Consider the following 25,022-nt stretch of genomic DNA (forward strand, 5'->3'; position numbering starts at 1 on the left):
ACCCCAAAGGGGATTCAGGTCGTATCACATTACACATATAGGCAAACATTCAATGCCTTATAACATAGAACAAAGACAAGACAAACATTGAAAACATTGGCCTCGAACTCATGACCTCCTGGTCAGAGTGATTAATTGCAGTGATTCATTGCAGCTGCTCTCCAGCCTGCGCCACAGCCCGTTGGTGCTCATCTCCATTTCTAAGCTGAAGTGCTGGCATCTGTAGATGCCTCCAAAGTCATGGAGCACCATTACCTTCCCACTATTGGTCTACTCACATTTGCATGTTTTTGAACTGCTAGGTTGGCAGAAACTGGGGCTAACAGCGGGAGCTCACCCCGCTCCTCGGATTCAAACCGCCGACCTTTCATTCATCAAGTTCAGCAGCTTGGCAGTTTAACCTGCTGCGTCACTGGGAGCTTCAACCCACCTGAATACTCTGAAGTCATCAGATCCTGTCTGATTTCAGAAGCTAAGCAAGGTCAGCTCTGGTTAGTACCTGGAGGGAGAGAGCGCCAACAGATATCTGGTCTGATAGGCTGTATTTCAGAGGAAGGGAGACACTTCTGAGTATATTTGTTTTCTAAGAAAACCCCATCAAATGCATGAGATCGTCATGAGTCTGCAAGCAATTTTACAGCACAGACCATTACATATTCCATATCCTACAGTATAGACAGGAATAGGGTGAGCTCTCATCTGTAAGCTCCAGCTCTGATCAACGTAGGAGTTCGAAAACATGCAAATGTGAATAAGTAGATAAATAGGTACTGCTTCAGGCAGGAAAAGGCAAAGCAATCTTGCCATCCTCACAACTAGGCGGTAACAACACAAGCTCTTGGCTTGAAAATGGAGAAAAAAAGCACCTCTCCAGAGCCAGAGATTAAAGCCTCTGCCTTTGTGTTTGTCTATCCCATTGTATATGACTGTAAACGTATTGAATGTTTGCCTATGTATGTAAATGTTGTAATCCGCTCTGTGTTCCCTAGGGGAGAAGGGTGGAATATAAACAAAGTGTATTATTATTATTATTTATTACAGTATTATTTATTTGGGATTTGGGGATGAAGACAAATTATATTCTTTCCTGGGATGTGGGAGGGGATGGTTTGGGGCATCCAACCTTGCTTTAATGTTTGTTTCCCCTTTGGAAGTGTCAGAAAACATTGGAAGCCATTAAATGGAAGCATCACCTCACTTTGAATTGTTGGAGGAAGAAATGAACCTGGGGACTTTAGTGAAGCAGAACAAGGTGGGTTGATCTGCTTATTACCTTGACCTTAAAGCATCTGTTTATGAAAATATGGAGACGGATGCCTTATCCCATTACTGTGCATCTAATCCTAACCCCATTGCGTCTGAAACTACTTGGTTTCTTTCCTTTTGAGGTGAGATTTAAAGATGGGCTTAAAGCCAACCGTAAAAACTGTGGCATAGACACTGAGAACTGGGAAGCCTTGGCCCTTGAGTGCTCTAATTGGAGGTCAGCTGTGACCAGCAGTGCTGCGGAGTTCGGAGATGCACGAATGGAGGGCTTAAGGGAGAAACGTGCCAAGAGGAAGGAGCGCCAAGCCAACCCTGACTGGGACCGCCTTCCACCTGGAAACCGATGTCCTCACTGTGGTAGAACATGCAGATCAAGAATAGGTCTCTTCAGCCATCTACGGACACGCCCCCAAGACCCCACAGATGGAAGACAATAATCCTCGAACTACGAGGGATCGCCTAAGTAAGTAAGTAAGTAAAAGTTTCCAGGACAGATACCAAAATGTATGGATGCTCAATCCCCATGATCTATAATGGCATAATAAAGTTGTGTCCCTTATATAAAATGGTAAAATCAAGGTTGTTTTTTCTGATTTATTTTTCACGGTGGAACTCATGGATGCAGAATCTGTGGATACATCATCTTTGGTTCCAAACTTTAGTCCTTGACTTTACTGTTACTGGGGGACAATGACAAGCAAATCTGGCAGCTTAATTCCCTTTCAGAAGTGGTTTTTCAGGGATTTGAAAGGGAAACCTGTTCCAAGTTCAAGAATAAAGGCGTTCAAAAACGGAAGGCAACGGCGCATTTAATGACATGCCAATCCAGACCCCCAGCACTCAAACGGAGCAAATCTGGCACTGATGCAAATGCACATCTTACCATTTATAGCCGGTTTGGAAAATCCATGCAGCAACAGCATACAAGGACCTGAGAGCAAATCACAGGCGGCCACTAGATATATTTCAGCCAATCCTGACACAGCCATTGAGATAGCGGGGAAAATTACTTCACAAGCACCCAGTGAAAACTATTGTTGGACTCTTTCCTTATATTTCCGATGGATCTTGTTGCTAGCAGAAAGTGCCAGTTAGTTGAGGGTAGAGACAGAAGCTTCTGGAAATGCTTAATATGCCCTTCCTTCTGATTCATAAGAGCTTAATAATGCTGCAGCTTTTATAAAATGCCTGTCGCAGTATATCCTCCATCATTTTCCAGATGAAAACAGACACATTTCTGGCCAAGTAACATCAATGTGTAGGTTACAATGGCAAGAATTATTAATGATGAATGCACATAGACTAGGAGGTGATGAAGTAGTTTGCTTTTGTATAAGTCGGCTGGGAAATGCAAGACTTTGTTTATAGTTTGTAGGTTGTGTTTCTTCATCAGCTTCCCAATGCGGTCAGTGGTTTCCTTTTGAACTCTACAATCAGGACAGTAAATAAAGAACAAGACTAGGAAAACAGAGGAATTCCAGACAGAAAATTATCAGGGCCAGCTAATACCTCCAAACAAATGATTCCCCCAGGCAGGAAGCAGCCAGGCTTTGAAGCTGCAAGGCAATTCAGTGCTAATCAAGGTGACCAATTGCAACATTCACACTTGCCTCAAACAAACAAGAGTTCTTTCTTCCACCCTGGACATTCCAGAGATATATAAACCCCCTTTGTCTCGTTTTCAACAGACCTCACAACCTCTGAGGATGCCTGCTGTAGATGTGGGTGAAATATCAAGAGAGAATACTTCTGGAACATGGCCATACAGCAAGGAAAACTCACAATCATCTTAAGACTTGTTTCACAATAAGGGTTCTCAGTGTGCATTGGGATATATTGCACTTTGGCCACATCAACCCAAGGCTTAAGACCTTATGAACTACAATTGCATAATAGACTAGAGCAGGGGTCCCCAAACTAAGGCCCGGGGGCCGGATGCGGCCCATCAAAGCCATTTATCCGGCCCCCTTCTGCACAAGGGCAGAAGGGGGTTGGGCTAAATTACCCAAGAGGTCTCTTCTTCTCTTACAACCATTATTATTATTATTATTATTATTATTATTATTATTATTATTATTATTATTATTATTATTATTATTAACATTTTTCTGGGTGGCCATCTGTCAGGGGTGCTTTGTTTGTGCTTTCGGTGCACAAAGGCAGAGGGGGATTGGACTCAATGGCCCAAAGGGTCTCTTCCAACCCTCTTTTTGTTGTTGTTACTATTATTATTATTATTATTATTATTATTATTATTATTATTATTATTATTATTTATTGCTTGGTGGCCAACTATAGTTTGGCCCTCCAACGGTCCGAAGGATCGTGAACTGGCCCCCTGTTTAAAAAGTTTGGGGACCCCTGGACTAGAGCCTAGCAATTAAAGTGGTGTCAAACTGAATTAACTCTACTATGCAGATGTATCTTGAGTGAATTAAATGCAGATTACTTTCTCCCTTTGAACTCAGTCTGCTGCAATTGAAGGAAACTTGGGACCAAGGGTGGAGAAATGGGAAACGCAGAGACAGTCAACCCACTTTTTCCATTTTAAAAATGGAAAGGGGGGGGGGGGGGCAGAAACAGTGGATCTTTTGGGGGATTTTTCCTGCCAAATTGAGATATTAGAAGTATGCCTGCAGACTATGTGATTCAACTTTAAGTTCCTGCCCAGCTTCCTTTGTACGCTTTTTAGAAATCAGCTTTTCCTGATGAAGAAATGCTTGTTTTCAAAAGCTTGCACGTCAGTTGCTGTGCCTTTTTGAGTGGCACCTCGTAAACGCTGTCTGTGGGGTAACAAATGGACATGATGCCAAATCTATCACTCTATATCACCAGAAAAACTAACACATGAGGGCCTTCAAATCCTAACACATGAGGGTCTTTGCCTGCCAGTTATGAGTGGGACAACTTGGTTGCTTGCACTATATCAGCTATTGTTGCAAGTAATGACCTGTGAATAAAGTGTCAAAATTTGCTTGAGATCATGCTTGCCGTTTTGGGGGGCGGGGGGGGGGGCGTTTAATTTTTGCTTCTCATAGGCTTATCATGGGGATTTGGTTAGCCAGTTAAAATTCATGAGTAAACCAGGTTTTTTTTTCCAAAAATGTCAAGGGAGGGGGGGTTGAACTCCTACCCACTCTTGGCTATAGCCCTACATACATGGCATCATAAAGATGCATATAGTCATGCATTAAGTAATATCTTGTTGCACTGTGCAACTATGTCAGCATAGGTGGCAAAAGGAGAAAAAAGGCCACTAGCCAGAAAGGAAACCAGGGGCTGAACCATCTTGAAAAAGGGCAACCACAGCATTGCACTCTGATGGTATCATGGACATGGTGTCCAGGAAGTGGCTCTCTCATCATAAAAGTACCAAAATGCAGTGAGGTCATTCTATGGGAATGAACAGTGAGTGATTCAAGACAAACTAAAGGACGTTCTTCTCCAGAGTGGATCTGCAGAACTCATTGCCACAAGATCGAGTAAGAGCCACCAACGTGGACGGCTTTATCAAGCCCAGAGTAAACAGCCAGGTGCCCTAATACAAAATTATTGGTGGTGATGAAGGTGTATTGGGAAAATATAATACTTGTATTGGAAACTATATATTGAATGTAATAATATTAGAAATAGGAATAGGGAAAATGTAATCACAAGCAGATTGTGTGCATATAGCCCCAAAATACACTTTGCCTAGCAAGACCAAGCAGAGACCAAAGTTCACCCTAAGTGACAGAGACATATGTCAAGTGTCAACAAGAATAGATAAGCTAATAGACAAAAGACAAATTAAGGCTTTTGGGATGTCACGATAAGACCTGGCGCCATGTAGGAGTGCTAATGACTCTCTGACAAGCTAAGATAGGAATTCCTTAGATAAGAATTCCTTTCAAGACCTCTGATGGAGGGTCAGAGGTCTTGAAAGTAGCCTATATTTTAGGAAAATGCAAAAATAGCTTTCAGTAAAGTGCAAAGTAAGACTTTTTTGACACTAATTGTGATAGATAATGCCTATGTGACATAGATAGAGGAAGGCAAAATTAGTATATAAGGACCTGTGTTTCTTTGTTCTGTACCCTTTTTTCCTGGAGACAGGAGGGTCTATATTCTCTCTGGCCACTGAGAATAAACGTCTCTTTTTCTACAGCCACCAGAACTCTCTTTGTCTCATTACCTCAAACCTTTGTCTGCCATTTCAGTAGGGGGGGGGGGACCTCATCCTCTTACTTGTATTTTTCAGCAAATGTTTCTCGGAATTGCTTATTCTCTAAAAATACGAGGGTTGAATGAAAAGTAATGCCTTCACCTTCGTAACTCCTCAACAGATGGCAGTACTGGTATGCAGCAGGTACTGGCTTGTTCAGTAGACTCTCCTCTACAGTTCCATTTGGCGGGAAGCCTTAGCATTGAACAGTTGTGTTGTTAAAGTGCAAAGTATGGAACCCTGCACAGACAGTCGTTCAATGCGACTTAAGCAACATCATTGAATTCTTGACAGCAGAAGGTGTCACCCCAAAGGAGATTCATCAGAGAATGCAAGCTGTTTATGGTGATTGTGTTGATGTGAGTACTGCGTGTCCTTGGGTGAGTAAGTTTAAAGATGTTGAGGGGGGAACATCTGACTTGCGTGACAAACAAAGAGTTAGACGTCCTGTGACAACAACCACCCAGTTTCACAAGCAAAAGGTTGACAGATTGATTCAGGATGATCTTTGTATCACTCAGAGAGAAATTTCAAGCATAATTGGCATTTCACAAGCTTGGCTATCAGAAGATCTGGGCACGATGGGTCCTGTGAGACGCTGGTTGCGGAAACAGAGTGTCGACTTCTTCCGTGACGACTTCAGAAAACTTGTTCATCATTGGCAGAAATGTATTCAATTGTCTGGTGATTATGTGGAAAAGTGAATAGTGGTAGTTAAAGAGCACATTCTAAGGATTATTTCTGCGTTTGATTTATTAAAATATTCCCATCCAAATCGAAATAGCGAAGGTGGAGGCATTACTTTCCATTCAACCCTCATATGTCTTAGCTCACTCTTTAAATATGCCCACATTGCATGAAATCTGGGCAAGTTATCCCAACTTGAGGCATCTGTTCATCCCTTAAGTCCCAAATTTGCTCCGAGTAATGCACTCATCATTAAGCCAGGAAGTAGTGACAATATATTGAAATCATTAAACTTTTGCAAAACGAAGACAGCTGTATGCTAGATGGACTTTAGATGCTGACTTCTGCTGCACCGATGTCAATAAATGGTACAAACAATGAAGGCTTTTGTAATGCCTTGCTCCATTGCTTCCTTTTTAAAATGATATGTTTATCGACTTACACTAACCCTGTCCTAGAGTTTTATTGGCAAGCTTTATTTATAGCAGTTTTTCCATTGCCTTCCTTTGAGTTGATGGACACACACTCACTTTATGGAGCTCTTGCACCTTGTAGGAAATTGCAAGGAAGAGGTTTCAGAGGGAATTCCAATGGAGAATGTATATTTTCCAACTTTTCATAGATGAAAAGCTGAGCAGCAAGAGAGTACATTCAACACTGCAAAAAGGTATTATTGAAGAGGAACATTTTTTCCCAATTCTGGAGGATCCCTATGTGTGCTGATATTAAAAAGGGAGAAATCGATATTTTTTCCAGGCAGCTCATTATTTTCATGTAAAACAAGATAAAAGTTCCTCTTTTGCCATTTTTTTCTTCCTACAATATAATTCAGAGAGGAATGATGTGTTAGGCAGTCTTTATTACAATATAGTAATATACAACGCTAATATTGTGCTCTGTTAATAATATAATATATTGTAAGTACATATAATATTGATCATAATATTGTAATACAATATAATACTAATAATAATACAATATAATCATATAATAACTATATATATTACATGTAATATTACTAATGATATTACAGTATAGTGGTATAGTACAATATAGTAATATGATATTAATATTGTGCTAGGCTAATAATATAATGGGCCCCTGGTGGTGGTGCAGTGCGTTAAAGCACTGAACTGCTGAACTTGCAGACCGAAAGGTCCCAGGTTCAAATCCCGGGAGTGGAATGAGCGCCCGCTATTAGCCCCAGCTCCTGCCAACCTAGCAGTTCAAAAACATGCAAATGTGAGTAGATCAATAGGTACCGCTCCGGTGGGAACGGCTCTCCATGCAGTCATGCCGGCCACATGATCTTGGAGGTGTCTACGGATAAGAGGTGTCTTCTTTGGCTTAGAAATGGAGATGAGCACCAACCCCCAGAGTCGGTCATGACTAGACTTAATGTCAGAGGAAAACCTTTACCTACCTTTAATAATATAATATATTGTATGTACATATAATATTGATCATTATATTGTAGTACAATATAATAATATAATAATTATATATATTACATGTAATATTACTAATAACATTGCAGTATAGTGGTATAGTACCATATAGCAATATATGATATTAATATTGTGTTATGCTAATCATATAATGTATTGTATGTACACATAACTTGAAAGCCGCTTTGAGAAGGGTGGGATATAAATGTCGTAAATAAATAATTATAGAATGAGCCCCCAGTGTATTAAACCAGGTTAAATCGCCAGTGTATTAAATCGGGTTAAACCGCCACTCTGCTGAACTTGCTGGCCGAAAGGTCGGTGGTTCGAATCCAAGGAGCGGGGTGAGCTCCCACTGCTAGCCCCAGCTTCTGTCAACCTAGCAGTTCGAAAATGTGCAAATGTGAGTAGATCAATAGGTACTGCTCCAGCGGGAAGGTAAACGGCGCTCCATGTGGTCCAAGGCCACATGACCTTGGAGGTGCCTACGGACAACACCGTCTCTTTGGCTTAGAAATTGAGATGAGCACCAACCCACAGAGTCGGACACGGCTAGATTTAATATCAGGGGGAAAACCTTTAACTTTACTATAGAGTGAGATTGAGAAAAAAAGGGTGGGTTTGTCAACTTTGCTCAGCCTGTTCCTCTTTTGTGTTTCTTTGTCTCCTTTGCGCTGGTGGTACTGTGAGAGGCACCAACCGCTGCCTGGCTTTCTTTTTTTCTATCTATCAGGTAAGTTGCTGGCTGTGTGATGCTGAGCGTGATGCTATACATGTTCATATATGTGTGTGCATGTGTCTGGGGTCCTTCTTCCCAATCCTCATGATGTCTAGATGCAAAAAGAGTGGTGAGAAGCGGGAACTGGAGTAAGGGGAGTTGAATAGGGGTGGAGGTGAACTTGGGATCGGCTGGGAGATACTGATCAAGAGATATCAAGGTGAGGCAAGAGATACTGGATATCCGGGAGGTGGGAATGGAGCTGAAAAGGACAAACCAGGTGGAGTGTACTGCTTTGCTTGTGGCAGTATAACACTCACATTTAGTTTGGTGAAGAAGGCTAAAAGCATAGATCTGGGGAAGAAAGAGCACAAGGCTATATGAAAGAAAACACAACCAAAGCCTTGGGTTGTCGAAGGCTTTCATGGCCGGATTCACTGGCTTGCTGTGAGTTTTCCGGGCTGTATGGCCATGTTCCAGAAGCATTTTCTCCCAACGTTTCGCTCACATCTATGGCAGGCATCCTCAGAGGTTGTGAGGTCTGTTGGAAACTAGGCAAGTGATGTTTTTATATCTGTGGAAGGTCCAGGGTGGGAGAAAGAACTCCTGTCTGTTTGAAGTAAGTGTGAATGTTGCAATTGGCCAGCTTGATTAGTATTGAATGGCCTTGCAGCTTTAAAGCCTTGCTGCTTCCTGCCTGGGGGCATCCTTTGTTGGGAGGTGTTAGCTGGCCTTGATTATTTCCAGTCTGGAATTCCCGTTTTCTGAGTGTTGTTCTTTATTTACTGTCCTAGAATCATAGAATTATAGAATCATAGAGTTGGACAAGACCTCATGGGCCATCCAGTCTAACCCCCTGCCAAAAAGCAGGAAAATCACATTCAAAGTCTTGATTTTAGAGTTTTTTTAAAAAATACTGGTAGCCAGATTTTGTTCATTTTCATGGTTTCCTGTTGAAATTGTCTACATGTTTGTGGATTTCGGTGGCTTCTCTGTGTAGTCTGCCATGGTGGTTGTTAATGTGGTGCAGAATTTCTGTGTTCCCAAATAATATGCTGTGTCCAGGTTGGTTCATCAAGTGCTCTGCTATGGCAGACTTCTCTGGTTGAGTTAGTCAGCAGTGCCTTTCATGAAGCCCTCCCAACAGATGGCCTTCTAGCCTCTGCTTACAAACTTACAGAGAAAGAAACTCCACCATACTCCAATGTTGCATACTCCAGTACCAAACAGCACTTACTGTTAAGAAGTTCTTTCTAACATTTAGGTGAAATCTTTTCTCCTGCATTTGAATCCATTGCTCTGTGTCCTAAGTCTCTGGAGCAGCAGAAAATAAGCTTGCTCCCTCCTCAATGGGAAATCCTTTCAAATGTGGCTATAATGTCCCATTTCAGTCTCTCTCTCTCTCTCTCTCTCTCTCTCTCTCTCTCTCTCTCTCTCTCTCTCTCTCTCTCTCTCTCTCTCTCTCTCTCTCTCTCCTCCCCCCCCCCCCCCGAAGTTAAATATACCTAGACCCCTCAGCCATGTTTCATAAGACTTGGTTCCCAAAACATTGATCATTTTGATCATTCTTCACTGGACACTTCATCTTATCCATCTCCTTCTTGAATAATGATGCTCAGAACTGGACACAGTATTCCACATGAATTCTGACCAAAGCAGGATTGAGTGGGACTATGGCTTTTCTCAATCTAGAGACACTACTACTATGGATGCAGCCTAGAATTGCATTGGGTTTTTTAGCTGCCATATCACACTGTTGACTCATTCAGTTTGTGGGTTACAAAGACTCGTAGATCCCTTTCACATACTGTTTTCAAGCCAGGTTTCACCCTAGCACAGGCACGGGCAAACTTGGGCCCTCCAGGTGTTTTGGACTCCAATTCCCACAATTTCTAACAGCCAATAGGGATTTCAGCCCAAATGGTTCAGCAGATTTCCCTAGTTAGCCTACGCATTAAATGTACATGGTTCATTCTGTAAATGGGACATGAGAGAAGCCTCCCAGCAGGATGGTAACACATTTGTGTGTCCCCTGGGCAACGTCTCTGTAGACAGCCAATTCTCTCACACCAGAAGCACCTTACAGTATGTTCTCAAGTCACTTCTGACACAATAAAAAAACTCTGTAAGTACAGTGTGGTGTTTGGAGGAGAAGTTGCGGGTAAAGGTAGTCATCAGCAGCTTGGGGCATTGGTTGCTAAACCATTTGTGTGACGGAAAAATGCAATAGACACCAAAAAACAGTGTCCCATCAAAACAACTTGTGCTTGGTTGAAAACTTCTTGCTAATTCACAGTGGAAAACACTTTGACGTCATCATGATAAAGGAAATAAAAAGAAAGCAGAAGGAAACAGAAATAAACTTCTGCCAATTATGGAAACAATTGTCCTTTGTGGCCGACAAGAACTGACTTAAAGATGGAGCAATGATTCAGGACCTATTACCTGTGAAGAACCTTTGCACAATGATGGTCATTTCAGGTCCTTGTTGAGATCTCCTGCCAAATCAGGAGACATTGACCTCAAAAGTCATCTCAGAAAAAAAAAGCTTAAACCCCCCCCCCTGAATTTTTTTTCTGTCTACGGACCTGGTGTCACCCATCCTATAGCCATAATTTCATTTTTGTCTAAATCACTGTGACTTCTTTAAAAATAGCTTAGATGCAAGTTTGCTATTGCATCTCTCTTCCTATAAAAAAGGAGTTCTGCTCCTACAAGGAGAGGAGCTGCTATGCTAGGGGTATAGCTATGGAAGATGAATGCATTGCCCTTCAAATGGGAAGTCAGGACCCAATGATACCTTATTTATTTACTGCATTTCTATACTGCTCTCTTTCATCCCATATCTTCTCTTTATACCCCAAATTTCTAGCATTCAGTGAGACTTACACTCACCCCCATCTGTTAGTTCAAGTCCCTTCATTCACGTTGTTTGCCCCTTTTCTTTTGAGTGCCTAAATGCTATTTCTAAATATTCACATGAAGGATTAAGTTTTTGCAGTGCTAGAAATTTGGGAATTGAAAAAAAATGTCACTAGAGGCTGGAAAATTCTTCCTGGGCCATATGCTGGCATAGTAGTATTCTAGGGACAAAAATCTCTCTGTCACGCAGGAGAGGACTAAATATCTTGATTACGTGATGCTGCTTTTGCTTTTTTTGCAGAAAGAACAGATTGGGCAATACACACTTTTAATCTTCATTAGTTAAGACAATAAGACTTAATCAACATCTTTTTCTAGCTATCTACATTCATTTTACAGGCAATCTAGCCTAATTAAAAACATTAAATAATACATTATTTCTTCTTTATAATAAGGCACTCCTTCCATCTTTTTAAAACTTGGCTAATATCTTGTTGCATGATCAACTGTTCCAGAATCGCTACCAAAGTTTTATATAAGTCCCATCAATGAAACCTACTAGTTGATCTCAGGCAAGTCATGCTCTTTTTATCTTATGAATTCTTGGGGTTTGTAGTTTACTGAGGCCCCATCTACTCTGCCACATAATAATGATCAGAAGGAGCCATGGTGGCACAATGGGTTAAACTCTTGTGCCAGCTGAACTGCTGACCTGAAGGTTGGCAGTTCAAATCTGCAAGACAAGATGAGCTTCCATTTGTCTGCCCTAGCTTGCGGGGATGTGAGAGAAGCCTCTCAGCAGGATGGTAACACATCCGGGCATCCCCTGGGGAACGTCTCTGTAGATGGCCAATTCTCTCACAGCAGAAGTGACTTGCAGTATGTTCTCAATTCGCTTCTGACATGATAAAAAAAGGTCAGTGTAGACACATATAATGCAGACTGAACCATGTTGAACTGGATTATATGAGTCTACACTGCCATATAATCCAGATCAATGCAGTTTATCAGAACTCTCAATGCCGTTTTTCTTTAAATGTGAAGCTACCAAATCCCATCAGATCTGGGAGGCTAAGTAGGTTCCGGTATGAAGGCAGACTTTAAATATATTTTTGGCCTTGTTAGTACTTGGATGGAAAACTGGCTAGATCTACACTGCCCTGTATCCCAGGATCTGATCCCAGATTATCTTCTTATCCCGGATTATCTGGCAGTGGAGATGAGAGGAGTAGTGAACTAGCCCCTTCTACACTGCAATATAAAATCCAGATTATCTGCTATGAACTGGATTATATGGTAGTGTAGACTTAGATAATCCAGTTCAAAGCAGATAATGTAGTTTATGTGCTTTGATAATATGGATTATATGGCAGTGTATTAGGGGCCTGAGTATCCCTTGCCAAAATATAAGCCTATACAATTAATTAAGTTGACAGGGGGCTTGAAGGCACATATGCACATGCACAAACTGCAAATCTTTGGCTCCTCCAGGATCCAACCATAGCAGTTAAAGTGCAGTCACAGTACTATAATTATGTGAAAGGCCCTAAGAGTCAAAGTATTGTGGATCAGCTGTGCTTCTATTGTGAGTACATCTATGTTGTATAATCAATGCAGTTTGACACCACTTTACCTATCATGGGTCTATGCTATTCAGTCATGAGTGTTGCAGTTTTACATCATTAGCCTTCTCTCTGCCAAAGAGTACTAGTTCCTTATCAAACCACAAATCCCATGATCCCATAGAACTGAGCCATGGCAGTTAAAGTGTTGTCAAAGTGCATTGATTCTACAGTGTAGATGCATCCTGTGTTCAGAGAGCTCTGGGGATCTTGGTAGAGGACAAGGCTAAGAGACAAGAGGCAAGAGAAGTTGCGAGCAGACAAGGAAGCACAAATGAAGGAGCGGGGGGGGGGGGGGGGATTAAAATTCAGGCCTTCGGGGAAGTTTGCAAAGTCAGCTTAGTGAATTCCTTTTATTTGCATGAGTTTGCATAAGTGTTACAAAATGTTTCCAACACACTGCTGCTTTAGATCAAGAGCACCAGGAAAAGCGGGGGTCTCATTTCCTCCTTTTTTTTTCCTTAGAAAGGACAGGGAACTGATGCAAGAACTACTGACACAGCACCCCCTCCTCACCACTTTTGACTGCTCTTGCAAAATCTACCTTGTACACACTAGCACAGGGGTCCCCAAACTAAGGCCCGGGGGCCGGATGCTGCCCTCCAAGGACATTTACCTGGCCCCCGCCCTCAGTTTTAGACTTAGGCTTGCCCAAAGTCTGAAATGACTTGCAGGCACACAACAACAACAACCCTTCTTAACTTGACTATCTCGTTGGGCAGAAGCAGGCCCACACTTCCCATTAAAATCCTGATAGGTTTATGTTGGTTAAAATTGTTTTTATTTTTAAATATTGTATGGTTCATTCATTTACTAATACTGTGCTATGGTAATAATATAATATCTTGTGTATACATATAATATTGAGGTGGCGCAGTGTGTTAAAGCGCTGAGCTGCTGAACTTGCAGACCGAAAGGTCCCAGATTCAAATCCAAGGAGCAGAGTGAGCGCCCACTGTTAGCTCCAGCTTCTGCCAACCTAGCAGTTCGAAAACATGCACATGCGAGTAGATCAATAGGTACAGCTCTGGCGGGAAGGTAACAGCGCTCTATGCAGTCATGCCAGCCACATGACCTTGGAGGTGTCTACGGACAACGCCGGCTCTTCGGCTTAGAAATGGAAATGAGCACCAACCCCCAGAGTCGGTCACGACTGGACTTAATGTCAGGGGAAACCTTTACCTTTACTATAATATTGATAATAATACAGTAGAATCTCACTTATCCAACATAAACGGGCCGGCAGAATGTTGGATAAGCGAATATGTTGGATAATAAGGAGGCATTAAGGAAAAGCCTATAAAATATCAAATTAGGTTATGATTTTACAAATAAAGCACCAAAACATCATGTTAGACAACCAATTTGGCAGAAAAAGTAGTTCAATATGCAGTAATGCTATGTAGTAATTACTGTATTTATGAATTTAGCACCAAAATATCACGATATATTGAAAACATTGACTACAAAAATGCGTTGGATAATCCAGAACGTTGGATAAGCAAGTGTTGGATAAGTGAGACTCTACTGTATTGTAATGTAATACAATATAATATTTATTTATTACAGTATTTCTACCCCGCCCTTCTTACCCAGTATGGGACTCAGGGCGGCTAATAATAATAATACAATGTAATAATATTGTATAATATAATAATATTAATTATATATTATATATTACATATTAAATGTAATATTACTAATATTACATTTAATATATAATATATAATTATTAATAATAATAATATGGTATAGTGGTATAGTACAATATAGTAATATATAATGCTAATATTGTACTATGCTAATAATATAATATATTGTATGTCCGTACAACTTGTAAGCCGCTGAGTCCCCTTCGGGGTGAGAGAGGGTGGAGTATAAATGCAGCAAATAAATAAATAAATAAATAAATAAATAAATGATTGTTGTTTGGGGGGTGGGTTTGCACTACAAATAAGAGATGTGCAGTGTGCATAGGAATTTGTTCATTTTTTTTTTCAAATGATAATTCGGCCCCTCAACAACCTGAGGGACCATGAACCGGCCCTCCACTTTAAAAGTTTGAGGACCCCTGCACTAGCATCATCCTTCAAAGGTGGCATTGTTGTCTTCTGGTACATCCAGAAGGAAGAATGTCACTTCGACAAACACAGTTTCCACTTTTTGCTTATCTTCATTTTTTTTTCCCCTGGAGAACCCAAGCAGCTTCTGCTTGATCCCCTTCCACCTACTTTTTAAATTTTGTCTCTAAAGATAGAAATAAATGTATTGGTGTTTCTCTCTCCTTCCAAATCCAGCCAGGTTCACTGTAAGACTCAATTTTGGAAATCTCATTTCCCTTTTCCTTACGGCAGGCTATGGCACGGTGCAACATAGAAAAATGCTGTATAAAGTCTACCATATTACCCGGGACTATGATTTTACAAGTGGAGCCCCCGGTGGAGCAGTGTATTAAAGTGCTGAGCTGTTGAACTAGCAGACTGAAAGGTCGTAGGTTTGAATCCAGGGAGCGGAGTGAGCGCTCGCTATTAGCCTCAGCTTCTGCCAACCTAGCAGTTCGAAAAAATGTGAGTAGATCAATAGGTCGGGAAAGTAACGGTGCTCCATGCAGTCATGCCGGCCACATGACCTTGGAGGTGTCTACGGACAACGCCGGCTCTTTGGCTTAGAAATGGAGATGAGTACCAACCCCCAGAGTCAGACATGACTGGACTTAACGTCAGGGGAAACCTTTACCTTATGATTTTACAGAAACTGTCCAAAAGGGTTGTTGTGTGTTTTCCGGGCTGTATGGCATTCACTCCTGACATTTCGCCCACATCTATTGCAGGTATCCTCAAAGGTTGTGAAGTATATACTTTATGATTAGGATTGCATGATTTTAAGTTTTAATAACTGATGTTTTAATTGCTGGGATTTCAATTGTATTTGTTTATTTTATGAATTTGTATGTGTATGGCATCAAATCACTGCCTGTTGTAAGGCCGGCCTGAGTCTCTTTTGGGGTGAGAAGGGCAGGGCACAAATGTGGGAAATAAATAAATCAATTCTACCTGTATCATATCACCTGATTTCATCTCCATGTATTCTCCAGTGTTTCAATGGGCAATATCTAATTCTGCTGGCATGTTTCTGTCTGTCTCTTATGCCTGCTGTAGCTGCAGTTATAATGTGTTTGCATTTTTGCCTTGCTGTAAAGATGCTGGGTGGGCTGCTATTTATAATACAGCAAAGGAGTTAACAGTTAGTGCAAACTGGGTTGATGCTTACATTGGATGTAACTCTTTTCCTTTTTGATTTTTTAGAAGCAAGGCCCAAACACTCCAGTTTGGAGGCCTTTAGCTCAAGCATCACGAAGCTTCTCCTCTTGTGTGTCTTTGAAGTTTTTCTTGTCCACGATGGGTGACAATATAATCATGGATGACAATTATGATTATTCAGACTATACTCCTAAAGAATTTGAAGAGGTATTGAGCAATGAAATGAGCTCCATCATCTGGGTAGCACTGGTCCTTTATGCTCTTGTATTCGTGTTGGGCATAATAGGCAACGGGGCGGTGATCTGGGTGATGGGCTTCCAGATGACGCACACAGTAAACACAGTCTGGTTCCTCAATCTCTCCTTTGCTGACCTTCTCTGCTGCCTGTCCCTCCCTTTCCTGGCAGTACCACTGGCATCCAGCAACCACTGGCAGCTAGGTGAGTTCGCCTGCAAGCTCTTGCCCTCTCTGATGATCCTCAATATGTTTGCCAGTGTCCTCCTCCTGATGCTCATCAGCATGGACCGGTGTGCTCTGGTCATGAAGCCCATCTGGTGCCAGAACCATCGCTCAGACCATATTGCTTGGAGCCTATGTGGGGCAGCTTGGATTTTGGCCCTGATCCTCACCCTGCCTTCCTTCTTCATCCGACAGCTCGATCCCAAGTCTTTCAACTTGACCAGCTGTGGTCTCAACTATGCTGTCTTTGGTGGGAATCACCGCAGTGTGGAGATCTCTGTGTCAGTCACTCGCTTCCTCTTTGGCTTCCTGATCCCCTTTGTGGTCATCAGTGTTTGCTACGGCTTGCTGGTCTCCCGGGTGCAAAGCAGCCGCTTCATGCGCTCCAAGAAGACTATCATAGTTGTGCTGGTGGTCATCGTCAGCTTCTTTGTCTGCTGGGCTCCCTACCATGTGGTTGGCCTGATCCTTGCCAATGAGCTCCCGAGTAGTTCTCTTTACAATTCTGCAAGTGAGGCTGATCCACTTGTGGTGGCTCTAGCCTACATCAACAGCTGCATCAACCCCATTATCTATGTCATTGCTGGCCAGGACTTCAAGTCCAAGATTCAACGCTCCCTGAAGGTCTTGCTACGCAACATCTTGAGCGAGGAGGCCATGTTGGCCAATTCCATGACCAAGGGCCAGACACAGGGTGCCGGCACAACCACAGAGGACCGGAGCACAGCTACGACCTTATGATATGAGCAGTGGAGGTGGGCTCGTCCTTTGCAATACAGGTTCAATGGTCACATTTGCTTTCAGCCTGTCACCCAGTTCCATGGTGGGGAGTGATAGAGGCTATGAATCACTTTTACACATACTTGTTACGATGCTTCTCTTGATGGGGTTATTCCTCGCTGCCTTTGTCAAGAGTGGCAACTTGCATATTTTTTAACATGAGAAGACAGTGAAGATGACCAAAAATGACACATCGTTTCCTACAAAGTGTATATGCCAGGGTATATGTTTAGATGGAAAATGTGTAAGGTTGATGTGAATTCTTGTGTAGTTAACTAAGGAGACATTTATATTGTAGAATTCATGCAGTTTGACCCCACTTTAACTCCCATGGCTCAATGCTATATAGGCTGTTAGGAATTGTGGGAGTTGAAGTCCAAAACACCTGAAGGGCCAAAGGTGCCAGAATCCCCATTCAAGTTGCTTAGCCTAGGATCTACACCAGTGGTTCTCAACCTGGAGTCCCCAGATGTTTTTAGCTTACAACTCCCAGAAATTCTAACAGCTGGTAAACTGGCTTGGATTTTTGGGATTTGTAGGCAAAAACATCTGGGAATCTCAGGATGAGAACCACTGATCTACATCCTTTATGTTCCAAAGTGTTGTGAAGAAGGACCATGGGCTAAAATCCAACCATTTCCAGTACTTTGGTCCACAAACGTGAACTTGCAACTTCACATTTTTTCACTGGACATGATGAAAGAATAGATGAGACCTGGAACTGATTGGAGGGAAGACATGGAACGATGGATCACTCTGTGAAATTGGACTCAGATGAAGACTGAAGATAAGACTTTACCAGCAGTGGAAAATTTATCCCTAGTTAAAGCACTTGAGAATAATAATAATAATAATAATAATAATAATAATAATAATATGAAGAGTTTGTCTAAATTATCTTTGCTTGGCTACGGAACAATACCAAGACAGGCCAGTATTAAATAGTGACTTTCAAAATGTTTTGTGATGTACAGTGTTCCCTCACTTATCACTGGGGTTAGGTTCCAGGAACACCCACAATAAGTGAAAATCTGCAAAGTAGGGACACCATATTTATTTTAATATTTATACATTATTTTAGTAGTTATACACTATTTTAAGTCTTTATCAACCACTCATGTGTTGATAAATCGCCTCCTTCTCCTGTTGCCACTTGGGCTCCTTTTCTCTCCCTTTGGTTTCTCCTTCCTCCCTTCCTTAGGCTGTAAATTGTAATTTTTTAATGATTTATAATAGTCTTTTAGAGATTATTGAAAAACCCCGAAACAGCGAATCCGCGAAAAGTGAACCACGAAGTAGTGAGGGAACACTGTATTTCAAAATATTATTTACTGCCCTTATAGTGGTTTCTTTCTATTCAAAAATAAAAAAAGAGAAGTAAGAAAGGGGATAACTGGGTGACTTCCATCTCAGGCTGGCTCTACATAGTTCTATATTCCAGGATCTGATCCCAGATTATCTGCTTTGAACTGGATTATATGAATCTACACTGCCAGATAATCTGGGATAAGAAGCTAATCTGGGATCAGATCCTGGGACATAGAACTATGTAGAACCAGAAACCCAGTTTGAAGTTCCTGTTTGAGTCATCATGTGGATTTCCAGTGAAAGACAGGTGTGATGAGTGGCAACTTCAATCAAGACAAGGGACATACCGTGTTTTCCCGAAAATAAGACAGTGTATTATATTAATTTTTGCTCCCAAAGATGCTCTAGGTCTTATTTTCAGGGGATGTCTTATTTTTCCATAGAAAAGAATTCACATTTATTGTTGAACAAAAAAAAATGAACATTTATTATATACTGCACAGTAGTTGTCATCACAAATCAGCATAACCAGACAAACTGTGAATCCTATCAAGAATTTCTTGTTACTACCATTATTTCCATGTACAACAATCTATGGTACGTACATTTACCGATCCTGCATGCTCTGGTGGTCTGTTCGGCAGGCATGCTTACAAACAAAACCTTTGCTAGGTCTTACTTTCGGGGGAGGCCTTATATTTAGCAATTCAGCAAAACTTCTACTAGGTCTTATTTTCTGGGGATGTCTTATTTTAGGAGAAACAGGGTATGCTATGTTAGCCTGAGCTTTAAGTATTATTGTTGCATATCTTTTAATAATATCTTGGTGTAATCAATAAACAATCTTCTTACTAAACTTGTGACTTTGTGTCTCTTTGATGTTCCAGCTGGAATCTGATTGAATCAGGAGCCCAAAACTACCAACAGCTAAAATTCCCAGGTCATGATTCTCTGAGGGCCCTTCCACACAGCCTTATATCCCAGAATATCAAGACACAAAATCCCACATTATCTGAGTATGGACTCATATATCCCAGTTCAAGGCAGATATTGTGGGATTTTCTCCTGTTTTGTAGCAGATTTCCTATGAAGTGGGTGAGGTGGTAGTGTGATCGAAGGTGACTGATGATTTAAGGAATTAATAGTTTTGACAAGGACATCAGGCTGGATGTCTTGGTTAATTTGCAAAGACCACAATAACAATAACAAGGACTTTTCCCATGTTAGATAGTGTGTACATTTTAATCAAGGCTTATGTCCCACATTTCATATATTTATAGCAGAAGGTACAAAATGTATTACTGGAAACCATATCACAAAATGTATTTGACCTCTTTCACTGTTGCATGTATTACTATGTATCTCTCCTTTCTGATTCTGGGGTTCGGGATTCCCTTCCCTCCCTTTGAGCCCCAAAAGGCGCTCTCTCTCTCTCTCTCTCTCTCTCTCTCTCTCTCTCTCTCTCTCTCTCTCTCTCTCTCTCTCTCTCTCCCCAGCACCCATTCCGGGCTGCACTAACCCTTGGGAAACTATAACTTACCCTCCACCCTGCTTTTTCTTTCAACCAGCTCCATGGACTCCATATCAATTTTTTGGCTTTTTATAAACTTTTACGAACTTTTTATAAACTTTTATGAAGTATCAGGGACCTTCCTTCCCCCTTCTGCCATGCCTGTAACCCCCTCTCCTTGCGTTGTTCCAAGTTTCAGGGTACCCCAACCTGGCCCCTTTGCCTGCCTGGGCTGGAAGGGAAATCCTGGGATACCCTTCTAAAGAAGCTCCCTGGAAACGCGTCCAGGGGTGAAGCCTGGACAAACGGCCATGGAAATCATGTGTTTGTCTCCCCAGCCCCATGGGATGTTGGATTTATCTGGAAATTCTCCCCAGATCTGGGGCTCCCTTGCGTGTCACTATCATAATATTACATTACTATTGTTTCTTATAGCCAATATTATTTCCTTGTGTAATGTCTTTCCCTCCATGTATGCATATATCAAATTGAAGCAAAATGACCTCGCGGTGAACTGGCCAAACATGCCTCGACCTGGCATGTTTGGCTTGCCCCAGGCTCATGCTAATGAAACTGTCTCAAAACAATGCCATCTTCCTCTCCTTGGATTCTGAATATCACTATCTACAGTGCACAATGGATTTCCCCAGACCTCGGAGGACATTAATGTCAGGCCACCTGGGAGAAACCCCTTTGGACATTTTGAAAACTATTCATCTTAAAAAGACTCATCTTCCTGGAAAGGAGAGGCAAGGCTTGAAAAGCCACCGTTTTCCTCGGACCTTGAGTCACAGAAATAATCCCATCACGGATCCTGTTTCCACAAGAGATACAAGCCAGCAAGGGTCAGACTCCCATTCATGGAACTGGCCAAATCAATCAATGGATCCACAAGCATCGTTGAGTCACCTATAATCTTGTTTACTGTTATCCTGTTGCCGCACCTCCACCCCCCCCCCCATTGGCCAGCGAGGGAGTGAGGTCACAGATGGGGCTCATGCCCTCATTGGAGGAGGCTCCTAGTGGCTCCCCCTCTGCTCTAACATCAGAGCCAATCAACACAGAGCTGGCCGGTGGGTAGGTAATTCAAACTAAAACTGTATAAAAGTGTGTGCTTTGCTATGTTATGGATCTCAGCCTATTTTTGGCGAACTATCGCAAGCTGGCATTACTTTCAGCTGAAATTAAATAAAATCCTTTGGTGGCATCTGCTTCAACCTGGTGAGTTATATTCTGGAAATTATTGGCTTCTATTCTCACCAGGCCTAACCCACAGCTTGGATCGTAACAGACTAGAGAGATGGGCCGAAACTAACAAAATGAAGTTCAACAGGGATAAATGCAAGATACTTCATTTCGGAAGAAAAAATGGAATGCAAAGATACAGAATGGGGGACGCCTGGCTAGACAGCAGTACATGTGAAAAAGATCTTGGAATCCTTGTGGACAACAAGTTAAACATGAGCAGGGCCGGCCGGAGATATTTTTTTATGTAAAGCGGGGGTGCTGAAAAGCGCCCCCGCCACCGGCGCCCTGGCCCCGCCCAGCGTGCCCTGGCCCCGCCTCCCACGCTGCGTGGGAGGCGGGGCCAGGGCGAATAGTGAGGGGGCGGGGCCAGAGTTGGCCCCGCCCCCCGTGCCCTGGCCCCGCCTCCCACGCAGCGTGGGAGGCGGGGCCAGGGCACGCTGGGCGGGGGGGCGGGGCCAGAGTTGGCCCCGCCTCCCACGCTACCCCCGCTCGCCCGTCTGGCCTTTTGTAGCAGGCCAGACTCAGTCTGGCCTGCTACACAAGGCCAGACGGGCGAGCGGGGGTAACGTGGGAGGCGGGGCCAGCTCTGACGCCGCTCCCCCCCCCCGCCCAGCGTGCCTTGGCCCTGCCTCCCACGCAACGTGGGAGGCGGGGCCAGGGCACGCTGGGCGGGGGGGGCGGCGTCAGAGCTGGCCCCGCCTCCCACGTTACCCCCGCTCGCCCGTCTGGCCTTGTGTAGCAGGCCAGACTTAGCGGAGGTTTCTCCAGGCCGCGATTGCGGCCTGGAGGAACCTCCGCTAAGTCTGGCCTGCTACACAAGGCCAGACGGGCGAGCGGGGGTAACGTGGGAGGCGGGGCCAGCTCTGACGCCGCTCCCCCCCCCCCGCCCAGCGTGCCTTGGCCCTGCCTCCCACGCAGCGTGGGAGGCGGGGCCAGGGCACGCTGGGCGGGGGGGGGGGGAGCGGCGTCAGAGCTGGCCCCGCCTCCCACGTTACCCCCGCTCGCCCGTCTGGCCTTGTGTAGCAGGCCAGACTGAGTCTGGCCTGCTACAAAAGGCCAGACGGGCGAGCGGGAGTAGCGTGGGAGGCGGGGCCAGCTCTGACGCCGCTCCCCCCCCCCCCGCCCAGCGTGCCTTGGCCCCGCCTCCCACGCTGCGTGGGAGGCAGGGCCAAGGCACGCTGGGCGGGGGGGGGGGGGAGCGGCGTCAGAGCTGGCCCCGCCTCCCACGCTACTCCCGCTCGCCCGTCTGGCCTTTTCTAGCAGGCCAGACGGGCCAGGGCGCACTGGGCGGGAGGCGGGGCACCGTCAGGGCGGTGCCCCGCCTCCCGCCCAGCCTGACGGCGCCCCCCCGGGCCTGCGCCCGAGGCGGCGGCGTCAGCTGCCGCATGAGTGGGGCCGGCCCTGAACATGAGCCAGCAATGTGATGCGGCTGCTAAGAAAGCCAATGGGATTTTGTCCTGCATCAATAGGGGTATAGTGTCTAGATCCAGGGAAGTCCTGCTCCCCCTCTACTCTGCCTTGGTCAGACCACACCTGGAATACTGTGCAATTCAGGGCACCGCAGTTGAAGGGAGATGTTGACAAGCTGGAATGTGTCCAGAGGAGGGAGACTAAAATGATCAAAGGTCTGGAGAACAAGCCCTATGAGGAGAGGCTTAAAGAACTGGGCATGTTTAGCCTGCAGAAGAGAAGGCTGAGAGGAGACATGATAGCCATGTACAAATACGTGAAGTCATAGGGACGAGGGAGCAAGCTTGTTTTCTGCTGCCCTGCAGACTAGGACGCGGAACAACGGCTTCAAACTACAGGAAAGGAGATTCCACCTGAACATCAGGAAGAACTTCCTCACGGTGAGAGCTGTTTGGCTGTGGAACTCTCTGCCCCGGACTGTGGAGGCTTCTTTGGAAGCTTTTAAGCAGAGGCTGAATGGCCATCTGTCAGGGGTGCTTTTGTGATCGAGATGACCACCCTCCCCCCCCCCCCCAGGACTTTGTAAAAGATAGTTCAAAAGTCAAGACTTTATGTTCTATATTCCATATATTTATAGTAGAAGGTGATTGAGACTTTTTACTGGAGTTTACTGTGGATTATCCCTGCACTCTGAGGCAAGAGATAACAACTTCATGAATTGTAAGATCATGCTGCTAAAACTCCACTTTTATGAATTTCCATATTGGGTTCCCCAGATGTTGTGAACTTCGTTCTTATCAAATGTTTTCAATTGTTTATATCATTCATGATTCCCCTTTATGCAATGTAACCCACCTTTATGGATTCTCCCTTATTTCCTCGAAATCTATCTATCTGCCTATATGTGTTTGTACTCTTTGGGATCCCCGGAAAACATGCATTTTTCCCAGCTGGGTTTATATTCCAACTTTATTTTATTTTTCATTTTATTTCATATAATTGCCAAGTCATGAAATCAGATAGGGAATATTTCGAACTCAACTTGAACCTCAGGACCTGCCCCATTTTCTATGACCCAGGCTTACCTTCCCAAAAAGAAAAGGATAATCTGCCACATCTTAACCCAATCTAATTCAGATGGCATGGACAATATAAGGCTTGAGTCACCAAAATTCGGAGTATTGTCCAAAGGTGATTCGCCCCCAAGGCAAACATTGTCATATCTCATCTTAAGGAAATTCCAGGACACCTCAAGAAGGCGCCCTGTGGAGCCTGTCAATTTTGGCTCATCAACACCCATCACCACTTCCCCCTGACACCCCAAGGCATATCTAAAATCAGTGTACATGACAGGAACCCCTGATGGCTGTCATTAATCCCTTTAGAAATCGGCCGGACAGGAATTAATCTGATCTTTCCTGCCCTGTCACTTCATTGTTCCAATAACTCCCGCCTTCCCCTTCCTGATTGGCCCGGGTAGAGACAAAAAGCAGCTTCCTATTGGGCCATGCGGAGCAAGGCGGGAAACGAAAGCCCGCCTCGTTCAACACTCTAGCCTATCCGCGATCAGATGGGCGGGGGAGCGGGGCGGGAAATTCAAGGGGCTGTCAGACTGAAACATTGTATAAATATGGCTTTATTTTGGATATATGGTACGCTAGTTGGCTGAATGATCGCTACTAGTGTCCTTTTCAGCTGAATCGCTCAATAAAGACTCCTTGGCGGATTTTCCTTCAACTTTGGCGGACCTTCTTCATTTCGGCTCCAGGTTGTATTGCGGCTCATATTCTCCTATTGGCTCCGCCAAGGTCCGTTCTCTCAGGACCGGATTGGCTCTCTCCTTAAGGGGCCCGATCCCCCAGAAACGCGGTCGACAACACTTTGAATGCGATTTCCTGCTTCTTGGCAGGGGGTTGGACTGGATGGCCCTTGAAGTTTCTTCCAACTCTACTATTCTATGATTCTATGATCTCACTGTCCAATGCTGCTCTAAATTGCTCTATAACAGTAGTCCTTTGTGATACAATATTTTTTCTCAGTAAAGACTAAAGACTTGCAGTATTTTATAATAATAATTTTATTTCTTAATCACCCCCAACCATGGCTCAAGGCGGGTTTGGATTATATGAGTCTACACTGCCATATAATCCAGTTCAAAGCAGATAATGTGGGGTCAGGTCCAGGGGTATAGGGCAGTATAGATCCAGCCTGACCCTAAGAACTGGGGACCCTAGTTAAAG

General features: G+C 43.7%; 1 protein-coding gene across 1 annotated transcript; it reads left to right on the forward strand.

Annotated features, from left to right (window-relative positions):
* Positions 1 to 15,606: 15,606 nt before the first annotated feature.
* Positions 15,607 to 20,022, forward strand: c5ar1 (complement C5a receptor 1). Its single transcript, XM_003222870.3, has one exon. The coding sequence runs from the start codon at positions 16,206 to 16,208 to the stop codon at positions 17,265 to 17,267; it is 1,062 nt and encodes a 353-aa protein (XP_003222918.2). The 5' UTR covers positions 15,607 to 16,205; the 3' UTR covers positions 17,268 to 20,022.
* Positions 20,023 to 25,022: the final 5,000 nt, after the last annotated feature.

This window comes from Anolis carolinensis, unplaced genomic scaffold, assembly GCF_035594765.1.
Source record: "Anolis carolinensis isolate JA03-04 unplaced genomic scaffold, rAnoCar3.1.pri scaffold_10, whole genome shotgun sequence".
In the NCBI taxonomy this organism is placed as follows: domain Eukaryota; kingdom Metazoa; phylum Chordata; class Lepidosauria; order Squamata; family Dactyloidae; genus Anolis; species Anolis carolinensis.